General features: G+C 42.2%; 1 protein-coding gene across 5 annotated transcripts in view; it reads left to right on the top strand.

The window, feature by feature from the left end:
• NKAIN2 (sodium/potassium transporting ATPase interacting 2) overlaps positions 1–12,727 on the top strand; it is a gene marked incomplete at its 3' end in the record, with an annotated part of 448,568 nt that overhangs the window by 344,125 nt on the left and 91,716 nt on the right. For all 5 annotated transcript variants that reach the window (XM_083608696.1, XM_083608698.1, XM_083608695.1 and 2 more), the window contains one exon: positions 11,004–11,204. In XM_083608696.1, coding sequence (XP_083464822.1) covers positions 11,004–11,204 — 201 coding nt within the window. The remainder of the gene's footprint in view (positions 1–11,003; positions 11,205–12,727) is intronic.

Here is a 12,727-nt window from a genome sequence, read left to right on the forward strand (position 1 = left end):
GTCTGCCAGATACTGAAATAAAGTTTTCAATCACTGATTCTGCCTTCAGAAATAGGGAGTTTGGTTTCTAGCTGCCTCTCCAGGAAGTCATTCTTAATTAAAGTTCATTGCTTTTAGTGCTGAAAGGTATCTATCTGGAAGGACTTCGGGGAGTGAGGGCTGGTGGCTGAGCAGCTTTTTCTTTTATGGACTCAGTTGATTAAAAAACTGGGATGCAGAAAACGCTGCTTTAGAAGCTTCATTGTAAAGATAATGGAAGCCCTTCTGCGCCATGGGGTGTGCCATTTAGTGGGGAGAAGCTGTGTAGAAGGAGGCTGCTGGGCCGCCATAGCAAGGAAGGTGAGAGGACTTCCAAAACTCATTCCACAAGCTGTGTGACCTATCAAGATGCCTTTGCACACTTGCTTCTGGATGCTACGTTTTATGGATAGAGAGGACGGAAGCAAAGTTCATTGACCTTCTCCCTTTCCTAGGGATGGAGGAGAAATTCAATTCAGTTTGCATTTAAAAGTGATCTTACTTAACTGGCACTATTTAAACAATGCATGAACAGAAATACAGCAATTATTCAAAATATGAACTTTTGCAATGCAGTTCTCCAGCCAAGTAATATGTACAAAAATGTATATATTAGAGTAAAGTGTCTGTAAAAATCCACATAGTGAAAATATACAAAAATATTAGGGGAAACAGATTTGCAAAGAAAAATGTGTGTACAGTGGTGCCCCGCAAGACGAACGCCTCGCAAGACGAAAAACCCGCTAGACGAAAAGGGTTTTCCGTTTTGGAGGCGCTTCGCAAAACGAATTTCCCTATGGGCTTCCTTCGCAAGACGAAAGCCCATAGGGAAATCTCCAGGACAGCGGGGAAGCGCAGCGGAGAGACCTCCTCCCCGCGCCAGCCTTCGGAAGGCTCCTCCGAAGGCTGGCGGTGGGGCGGAGAGACCTCCTCCCCGTGCCAGCCTTCGGAAGGCTCCTCCGAAGGCTGGCGGTGGGGCGGAGAGACCTTCTCCCCGCGCCAGCCTTCGGATGGCTGTCCTGAAGACTTGCAGTGGGAGGAGGGTTTTCCTTCCCACCGCCAACATTCAGAATGCTGTTCTGAATGTTGGCGGTGGGGAGGAAAAACCCTCCTCCCACCGCAAGCCCCGGGAACAGAGGAGAAGCGCTGCGCGCCTTCCCCTCTGTTCCCGTACCTGTCCTGAAGGCTTGCGGTGGGGAGAAAAGCCCTTCTCCGCACCGCCAGCCTGGCAAGCGGTCTCCATAGGAACGCATTAATTGATTTTCAATGCATTCCTATGGGAAACCATGCTTCGCAAGACAAAAAACTCGCAAGAAGAAAAAACTTGCGGAACGAATTAATTTCGTCTTGTGAGGCACCACTGTATTGGGCAAAATTACACAAAAATTTGTATATTAAAAGTAATTTGCACTAAAATGCTGATAAATTTTCATAAGAACATGTTTTGTAAAAAAATAAACGTATGTAGAAATGAATTTAATGGAAAATGAGAAACTGAAATAAGCAAAATTGACATACTCTCCCAACATCCCTTTGCTTACATAGCTGCAAGTTTGAGTGGACTTCTAAGTATTCATCTAAGAGAGTTTCCAAGCAAGAACACATAAAGAGCTGAAACAGTCCAAGTTTGTGGCTTCATTCTAGTTGAGCTACATTTTCACTGCCTACAAGAGTAGCTGTAAGGGCTGTATCTACAACTGGACAAGTCAGAGAGCAAATTTCTTCTCACATCACAGGATGACTGGATGTACTTGGCAGCCTTTTGTATTTCCCAGTACTGCCAAATTTGGGGGGGGCATGTCTCTGTTTTATAACAACTAACAGAACTAAGCAATGAATCATGGTTCTGCATCTTTCATGTTTGTGCTATATTGCTTGATTTATCTATATTTGATAACTGTACTCTTGACCCAATGGAAGCAGAATGTGTGAACTTGATCCACTGAAAAGGCCTTGGCTTATGGCTACAGGAGGTAATATGAAAAATCTGTCTCTGGTGATAGAGTCTTCAAAGAATATAGCAAATTCCCGGTGGATTTGGGTCTCTAATGGCTGTAGAAGGCCTTGAGTGATGAACATGCATGTGTGAATCACACCAAGAAGTTTGCAGAGTAGTGACAGACTGTGGGTAGGTCAAAACCACCACAGTCAAAGATCCACTGTTTTCAGTGAGACTTTAAACATCAGGACATACCAAGAGGCTTCTGAGTGCTTGCCAGCAGGGCCTCAGAACTGTAGTTGTGCTGGAAAGTCCTGTCAAGTTCTTGCTGGGATCACAGTGCTGACCAGGACTATCTTTTCTCTAATGCAGAGCCCTGAGTCTGCAGTGGAGTACTTTTGCACATTGGCTGCTCCTTTGAGCCTATGCATCAACATCCTCCATTGAAGTTCATAGGGCCACACATCTGAACATTGGCCATCTGTGTCAGTAATAAATCCTAAGAACATACAGCCTGCTAGACCAGCCGATAGCTCATCTAGTCCAGCATCCTGTTCCAACAGTGGCCAACCAGATACCTGTTGGAACTCTTCTGAGCACAAGGGCCCTCTCATTTCCTGTGGTTTCCAGCAACTGGCATTCAGAAGCATACTGCCTCTGACCATGGAGGCAGAACATATCATGGCTAGTAGTCATTGATAAGACTTATCACTGGATTGAACAAAGGGTTTGTAACCTTGAAAGACCTCAATCTCAGAGTCACGTGTTCAGAATTGTTTAAATTAATGGACCTTCAACAAAGCTAGAGTTTATATCATACAGTGATGATTAGATTTCAGTTGTGTAGGAGAAGAGGTGAATAGCACATAAATTGCGGTCCCCTGGTGGAGCCCCTATGGCCTGCTGGTATACATGCAAAGAATACTAAAATATTAGGTGGGCCTTGATCTATTCACCAATATACTTCTCATGTTCTTAAAAAGATCCTAGGCGCTTATGCCTTAACTTTTAAGAGATTGTCTGTATGCATTCTTGGTTTGTGAATTTAAAACACATTGGCAAATCGCATTGATCCTAATAAAAAAGAAAAAATGGGGACCATAAAAGACTGAAGCCAGTTCATGTGTTCATTCCAGGCCATGTCTTCCCCCTTCTATTTTTTTCACAGCCAAAGCTGCCAGCAGGCTATGCACAAATGAGGATTTATGGATCAAGGCCAGTTATGTGGGTTCAACAATACCGAACCCTGTAACAAAAGTGTTTATCCAAACATCTGCTTTTCTGAATGTTTAGAATTTACATTTTCTCCAGTCACACAAATGAAAATATACAGCATCCAGACCTGTGCTTGGAAACGTGGCACATTTGAATGTGTCTTTTTAATTTTAATGACACATTAAAAATTTAAATAGTTACATTCTTTGTCTCTGCCCTTGAATTTATCACATCCAGGTGGAAGCTCAAGATTATTATTATTTTCTTAAATGACCATAAATATTTAGGTGGCTTTTGCCATCCTTCAGCAGCAGCACAGAAGATGATTGTGACATGTTCGCAATGTTAGCTTTTTGGTGCTGCATTTTTAAGCCTCCATTGACCTTTTATTTTCTACAGTAATTGCAATATTTCTCCAGACTGTTTGGACAATGCCCAGAGGATAGGAAGAATCACAGATCCAGGGTTTTTCGGAAGAGTGGGTGGATGGGCTTGCAAAGTTTCTGTTTATAATTAGCAAGTCATGGGTAGAGAGAGAGAGAACATCTTTTTTTAAAAAAAAAAAACCACTTAATTGTTTACTACTTTCTGCAACATGCGCAGTATTTAGGAATGCCAGTTCTTTCTACCTATAACTCCACCTATCCAGATAGGAGACCCCACAACAACTTGCAGTGCCATGCTCTTCTGGCTTAGTGTGGTTACAGTGAAGACAGAACTGGCTATAGGCATTCAGATGGTTCAGAGGGAATGGGAGCATGAAGAGAAAGCATCAAGTGGAGCACGCACCTCAAATAAACCGAGGCTCTGCTCTTACAGGTTTCATGGCTCAACTCTAAAGACCTGTTGTTGTTTAGTCGTTTAGTCGTGTCCGACTCTTCGTGACCCCATGGACCAGAGCACGCTAGGCACTCCTGTCTTCCACTGCCTCCCGCAGTTTGGTCAAACTCATGCTTGTAGCTTCGAGACACTGTCCAACCATCTCCTCCTCTGTCGTCCCCTTCTCCTTGTGCCCTCCATCTTTCCCAACATCAGGGTCTTTTCCAGGGAGTCTTCTCTTCTCATGAGGTGGCCAAAGTATTGGAGCCTCAGCTTCACAATCTGTCCTTCCAGTGAGCACTCAGGGCTGATTTCCTTAAGAATGGAGAGGCTTGGTCTTCTTGCAGTCCATGGGACTCTCAAGAGTCTCCTCCAGCACCATAATTCAAAAGCATCAATTCTTCGGCGATCAGCCTTCTTTATGATCCAGCTCTCACTTCCATACATCACTACTGGGAAAATCATAGCTTTAACTATATGGATCTTTGTTGGCAAGGTGATGTCTCTGCTTTTTAGGATGCTGTCTAGGTTTTTCATTGCTTTTCTGAAGACCTAAAGGAAGGGAAAACCTGACGTCCTTTGGGACCAAAGTAGCAGCAGCCTCTGTATTTCAAGCAGGAGGCTGGAGCTGAGGAAGGCTGTCTAGATCGAAGCACCTCCTGCTACACTCTTAATAACCTGCAGCCCGTCCTAAAGTAGGTTGAGGGTGGCAGTGTGAAGCCCCTGCCCCTCTTAACAAGCACCAACAAGGAGAAAGAAGTTCCCTGATGCCCTGAAAAAATCTCAATTGCCTCACAACCTTGCTAACTCTAAGGTTCTCCTATTAAACTGCCATGAAGATGGGGTTTTATTCCCACCACTCCCTGTTTTCCCTTAGGGAAACTGGTTTCTTCTCTTTTGTGGGCCATTGGAGTCAAGGCCCTAATGTCACCTGGGTCCCAGCCACAATCTGCCTTCAGCCCCACAGTAACTGAAAGCAGGAACCAGATCAACAAATCCCTTCCAGTCCCATGAAGTAAATCCTTGCTACTCTGCAATATGTTGGGGTGCTGGTTCAGTTTCAATAGAAATGACACTCCTGTATGGAAGGAGAGATCAAATACTTGCCAACATGTCTTGGCACAAAGAATGTCAAGGTATGTGCAGTTTTGAAACCAGAAGTCAGGAGTCAAGTCCCTCTTCTCTCAGTGCAAAAAGCTCAGCTCTAAGGCATTTATAGTAACATAACTAATAAATTGTGTGTTAATAATTGTAGTGAGTGCCTTGAGAGAGTATTTGCAGATCAGCTTTATCGCATCAACTAAGAATAAAGGTCTTCGAGACTTGGCTGCTGGGCAGGCAATGCCTAGAATCTCTCCGTTTATACATCAGTAAATACAAAATTTGAGTATTGTGCTTGCAAAGTTTGCTCTCAGTCATGGCCAGCATATAATGACTTTTTGTTTCACCTAACTGCCATTCTGAAGCTGGTAAGATTTTCCTAGAAAGATATATGCTGTGACTCACTGTGAAGCATACAATCCCTCTCCTTTAGATTAATGTAATTTCAACCTTGAAATAGGATGAAAATAATGTGCTGAGGTCCCACTGTTCTCACCATGAGCTATACTCCTGCACTGGTTTTCTCCCTGGCCTCTTGCCATAGTGGATGTTTCAGCGGCCAGTAAACCCACCAACCTATTTTTATGGAGGTTTCCTGGGACTCTTCTTTTTTGTACACTTGCTTCTTGCCCACCCAGAATGCACTTTAAGTCAGAGTTGGAGAACTCACATGCTTGAGTATTCTATAGTGCACATTTTCATCTTTAATACAGTTGTAACCTCTTTCAATTATTTATTAACTCTTTATAAAATATTGATGAAATGGAGCCTTGCCACAAAGCAATTTGCCATCTTGGCTGTTGTTAAGATATTTCACATATTAACTGAAGCAAATGTCAAGTGCAGGGAGCCAAGCAACCACTGCACACACTTTTTTATTTTAAATTCACTTAACAACTAACTGTAGATTTATTTATTTGTATTTCATCCTTCTCCGCTCTTCTGTTGGCTAACCACATTGCTTATAACAAAACTAAGGCCTTTGAAAGTGCACCAAATCAGAGATTTGTACCTGAGTTGGAGTAAACAGGCTGTGGGTGAACCTTATATTGAACTGTATTCTGGGCACATCACCTTTTTCCTAGCTATCACACAGCAACCACTTTCTTGTGTCTATTTCTAAAGATGTGTGCAGTGGCAAGAGCTGTGTTCTGCCACTCCCTTCTAGCAGACACTTGTCATAGCATGGCCCAGGGGCCAAAGCCATCACTCTGGATCCCTGGACCAGGCCACACCCCGCACTGGCCCTGCTTGAACACTCCTTGAGTGTTATTACTGAGCCAGAAAATACTTTTCGCTTGCTGCTTTATAGTATTTTGAAATCACTTCAAATGTTTCATAGGAACTGATTTAATAATACTAATACTAATAAATACAAACAAGCCTACTGCACAAAGGTGTCCTGAATCCCTGGCCTACCTGGCAGGTAGTCAGTATGCCAAGTTCAAAGTCTGAGGTTCAATCCACACAAGCAAAGTCCAAAGACACAGTCAATCCAAGAAGCCAGGTCTGAAGTCCAACAGTCAAGATACAATCCAGAGTCAAACCCAAAGCACAGTTTCTGTAGAAATCCAGGAACATCCAAGTCAAAGTCCATCAACATGGGCAGTTGAGAAGACGCAGCGCCTCAGCTCTGCTTCCTTTCTCTACTTTGCATGCTGATTGCAGCATCTGGGTTTGACCCTCAACTGCCCCAGCTGAGGAATCACACAATTCTTCCCAGGGCTAGCGAATCCCACCTGGCTAGCTAGGACCTGGGCTGTGGGCCCTTGCCTTGCCTCGGCCTCCTAGAGCGCCCGTCCTGCTGATCCCTATGCCTCAGAGCCCGCTGTGTTTGTGGGAACAGGGGCCTCTCTGACTCTAGGTCCTACGGCTCTGGATCCTGTACCCTGACCCCCATCGCCTTGTCATCCTCTGTCACCCCATGAGCACTTCCTTCCCCATCCCGTTTGCCCCGGTGTGTTCCAGCCCCAGCTATACCCCTCACCAGGATCCTCTTCCTCCTCTCCATTGTCCTGCAAGTTCATGGCAAAAGGTGACTTGTTGCTTCTGGTCCTTTCCACCACTGGGATACTGGCCTCAGAAGGTTACCTAGAAAGAAATGCAGCCCTCATGTTGAAAAATGCCCCCCGCCCCTATGTTTTAATGTAGGAAATGTGGTGGTGCAGTTCCATATGCTAGGCAGTTAACTGGCAATTTACATTTTCATTTTAAGTGGAGTATGAAAGCTGTTCTCCTTTCATATGATAAGGGACCAGCTGCCATGTTCCATGCTGCTAGAAATTTTAAGGGAGTTCAACGCAACATATCAAGAGATACTCTCTCCACTAAGAGATGTTCCTCATAGCAACATGTCAATTCATGCCCTATTCGGGCTCAGCTAGTATTCAATTGCCCAATGGTTAATCTAGTCTTGAATGAAAGAGCAGAATTCACGTTGTTAAATTTATTGTGGCATGTAGAGCAAAATGAGATGACATATCATGGCAGAAAATTGGAGCTGAGCTGATGTAGTTTTCTTAGTTTCACGTTTGCTTTTATTGTTGAGAAGCACATCTGTTTTCCAGGGTGTTTTCAGCAGTTTCCAGAAATTAAATCTAGTTTTTATTTAATTTGTGGACACTAGAAGAAAATGTTCAAAAACTCCTCAATACTGTTTTTAAGAATTGTGCTGTCCTTGAACTAGCTCACAGGGAAGTTGTACAATCTCTTAGGCTGTCAGACCAAGTCTAAGGAAACATAGTTCTAAGGAATTTAAGCAAAATCCTTTTTTATACTCCCTTCTCTCCCCAGCATATATGCCTAATAGCCGCTGCCCCCAGCCCTAACAACAATTTCACAATCAATATAAAGGGTGTATTCGTTTAGGTCAGGGAACTTCATCAGGTTTGGCCAGACATACTGTACTCGGGAATTGTACAGTTCCCTTACTCCAAAGATCCACGAGCTTTCCTGAATTGTGGGCAAAATTAGAAGCAGCAGAGTACTTGGAGCTTTAAAAATAAGCTTTTGTGGCTTTTTTGCAGTGCTTTTGTGAATGACTCTTACAAAAATCAGAGAAACAGTTCCATTTTCTTAATATTTGCTTAGCTGTTCAAAACTGCTTCCCATCATTGACTAAGCAAATTCCATCTTGAAACTCGGCAAACAATTCAGTTCAGCTCTACTAGACATGCATTTTTGTATTTGATACAAGTTGGAATCACTAAGGGCAGGAACGAATTGTTTTGGTGAGGGACTTATAGTGTGAGGGAAATATAGTGTTTACTGGATCAACTTACCCACTTGCCTGTTGACACTATCAAAGATTTCTGAAGAGTTACTATCTAGTTTCAACTGTTCCAACATCAACTGTTCATCTGAAATGAACTTGTCTCACCCAATACGTGATTCTTCTTGGTTGTGACTTTGATTGAGCCTGAGGTCTGCATGTGTGTAATCAGTAGTCATCTCTGCAGGATGATTTTTCAACAGGATGATTGGCAAACACCCTATGCTGTTCTACCAGTATCTCTTACGGAAAACCAAGGGCACTATTTCTATATGGATTGCTTTTCAACTGGGCTGGGGAAGAAAGTCAGTTCAGGTTGCACTGAAAGGCTAGCCTACCTAATTCAAACCTTCCAAAACAATACGTGAACCAAAACAGAGCCATCCATTGAAAGGCACACTTTTCTAGCTGTTGCAAAGCACTTTTCCAGCCAAGTAATTTATTTTTAAGAATCATATACTTGGGTAAAAAGTACATGCATCTGTTCGTGAAAATAGCATACAATAATACATTATATGGGGGGGAACTGATTAGCAAAACTTGTGTAGTCGGCAAAAAATGCAGACAAAATGTGGCTATTAAGATAAATTTGCACTAAAATGCTGGTTTGTTTTCCTGAAGACTTTTTAAAAAATCACAAACTGATGAGGAAATGTGGAAAACAGAACCAGAGACTGGAAACCGAGAGAAACCAAAACTGACAGACTTGACCATGTCTACTTCCAGAGGGTGGGTGGGGAATCAGATCATAGGTGTTTTAAATTATAGTTTCTAAGCTAGAATTCATGATAGGAGGCATGCCTAGATAAATTCTTTCTTTAAAAAAATTATGTTACATTCTCACAGGCAGGCCACTAGTGAAGTTGTCTAAGCAAACCATGTTTCTAAGAATCCAGCTTGTGCCTTTGCATTGAAATAAACCCATACCTAACTCATTTAGAATCACCTTTTGCCACCTTAAGAATTCCAAGCAAGACACATTTTTGTACATCACCCCCACTCCTGTTTCTCACTTGGACAGAATGCTAAATCTACTTTAATACACTCATTTTAATTAGCAGGGCTTTCAAATATCATCAGGATTTACAAAAGATTGACTATATTCATAGGCAATAAATAAAACTTGCACAGATGTAGCTCTGTGTCCTGAAGAGGAAGCAACTGTTTGTTGAACTGGGATTATAAATTCATCCTCAACATGAATGCTAGTAAGAACACAATATTGACATGCCAAATGTGTATCAACACTTCCTGTTAAGTTCTACAGCTTCAAGGCAGCTGTTTCCCTGGCAGTCTTTGAAACACAGATGTTAAACAGAAAACATACGGCAACTACTCAAGGCAGGGTGGGAGAGGTCCCTTGCTATTATTGCAGACATTTTTAGAGTCCACTAAAAATTCATTCAGCCTGTGGTATGCACAGCCGTGTTTTAAGCAACACCTATATTAATAGTGTGTACAACAGCGGTATAAAACAGCACAGTTGTAATAGTGGTGTTTCATCTTAAATTTTGATGCTCCAAAATAATAGATGTGAACAATAATAAATTAAGCCACTGGTTTTTGTGCTTTAGCACCAGTTGTTTTCTTTAGTTACTAATAAGTTGAGCCTAAGCTGTGCCCTCAGCATACTTGTACTACCTAAAAGCGATCTGTACTGTTAGAATTGACAGCATCAATTGCTTGTTGGGTGTTGCAGAGAGTGAAAGCTGGTTTCAGTGATCAGTGGAATCTGAGGAGACAGCACTGATCTCTTGGGGCTGTGAAGAGCAGCAGCAGAGATGCTGCCTTCTGCTGCATTGAAGTTCCCTTGATCCGTTCCCCCCCTCCCCCCAAAAAATCTTAACTTGATTTGCAAAATGTTAATGATAAAAATAGTGGGATTGTCTGCATGATATGTGGGATTGATTGGGCTCAGAGAGGGCATTTGTGACGTGAGGCTTTGCCTTTCCTCTGCATGACTGAGCACATGTGCTGGTTCTCTTTCTCTGGATATTCCTTTCTACTGAATGTGCCAGCTGGTGGCAGACTTTCTTTTCGCTGAAAATACATGAGACAGCCACGGTGCCTTGGGAAATAGCTTTCGGCAATAAGTGTTGCCTTGTGAAGGGTTAGGAAAATAATAAAACGGAGCTGTGTATAAACATTTTTATGGAAGCAGAAGGGAAAAAGACAAGAGCTTGGTGTGATTGCAATGTCACATGTATTATACATACATTTTAAGGACATCAGAAGAACCCTGTTGGATCAGGCCAAAAACGCACCTAGTCCAGCTTCATGTTCTCACAGTGGCCAAAGAGATGCCTATGAGATGCCTACAAGCAGGACATGAGCACAACAGCACTCTCCCCTCTTGTAATTCTCAGAAACTGACATTCAGAGGCACAGCTGCCATCGGACACATTTATCAATGTGCCATCCTCTTTGGAACATAAATGGAATGGAAACAATTCAAATTCCAAATTCAGATTCAATTTTTATTTGAGTGTCATGAGTGAATGAGACTTTGAACCCCATACTTCATTCAACTCTCATGCTTCTTCTTAATGGATCTATGCAGATGCCTGTTCTTTCTAATGATAACAGAAAATTGGACCTTGATCCATAATCCTACTTCTTCTTCTTTTATCCTCTTGACAGGAAACAGATCTTATACTGACCTTCAATATCTCAATGCACCGTTCTTGGTGGATGGAGAATGGGCCGGGCTGCACAGTGACATCTGTGACCCCAGCCCCAGACTGGGCACCGGAGGACCATCGCTACATCACTGTCTCAGGTTGTGTTCTTGAATACCAATATATAGAAGTGGCTCACAGTTCCCTACAGATCTTTCTTGCAGTAAGTATCCAATTATCTCCTCTTTCAGCCCCCTTTTGTGTAGTATATCCCAACAGAGTACAATGTAACTATATAGCTAGATAGGCATAGTTTAAGCAATGATTAAGTTTTAAGCATCTGTTTTCAGTATGAATTGCATTCTTAAAGGATTACTGGTTAGTTGGCATCTGTCTGTCTCAGGAGACAATGGAGGACTGCGCCTTTGGAGGTGAAGTAAAATTGTTGGAAAGTTACAGCATCTGCTGTTACTGTAGAGACTGATATGGGAAAGACATGTTTTGTTGCAGCTGGGCCAGATGAAGGCATCTGTTTGTGCTGCTGTGGATGCACCAAGGCGTTTCTTTTCTCTGCGCTCCTCCCAGTGGTCATTTGTCCTCTGGTCACTGCTATGGATGCATGACCTTACTTCCTGTCTCCAGTCACTACATTCTAATATTAATAGAGGGTGAAAAGTTAAGCAGTGTACTTCAGAATAACTGTAAACTATAGCTCTGGAATGCAAGCCTGAGGGTGCCATGTACACATTCCACACAACATTTGTGTATTACTACAAAATTATCACCAAAATGAATGCAACCTACTAGACAGTTAATTGACAGCTGCCAAGTATGTGAGAAGCTCTCTCCTGTCAAGCTTTGTGGTCTATCTGTGCAATCCTATGTTGGTTTATTCAGTTTTACTTGAGTTCATGAACTTGGTGCCTAGTAAATGTGTATATAATGTAGCATGGATGGCATAGCAGTTGTGTGCCCAACAATAATAGCAAACGCCAACTGTGGGAGGGGTTATACTGGAATCCAATGAGGAGCTTGTCTCTGCCTTGCTATTCATATGTGGACCCAGTAGAATCAGTCAGCATAGTGTATTGGAAAGATTTCCTTCAGTCTTTTTTATTTGCATCTAGTGTTTCTATCATCTCTGTTTCTGCAGATAGGAGATACCTAAATGAAGTAATCCACATATATGTCCTTCAGTTCTAATATACCAAATTTCCCCTAGTTACTTTCTTTGGTTTAGAACGACCACAAATCATTCTCGGTTTCGTGGTACACTTCAATTGGTTCAAAATGATGGATTCTTCTTTCTTTCTTTGGCTCCTCTGTTTGACCAAAACAAATGTCTGAGGTATGAGCTGGTTTGGTGATAAAAGTATATTAACTCATGTTGCTCTATACATTAAAATGTCCTCATTCACTTAATGGCTATTGATTTTGCCCGCCTGTTTCAAAGTCACCATTTCATTTTTAAATCCCTTGAGTTAACAAATATTATTCCATCAAAATAAAATAATCTTAGTTGCGATATCTTCACTACACATTTCAAGTCCTGAACAATAGCCTTATAAAAAGTAGACAAAGCAAAAAAATATTTTAAAACCATCATTGTATGACATTTTCTTGTTGGCATCTACCTTTCTTGGGAGACAATGAAGGAGTGTGCCTTTGGGGAGTGAAGTCAAGCTGTTGGAAGATTACAGCTCTTGCTGTGACTGTAGAGACTTGATGCAGGAGAGACATGTTTTG

Source organism: Podarcis filfolensis (assembly GCF_964270895.1).
Source record: "Podarcis filfolensis genome assembly, chromosome: 3".
Taxonomy (NCBI): Eukaryota; Metazoa; Chordata; class Lepidosauria; order Squamata; family Lacertidae; genus Podarcis; species Podarcis filfolensis.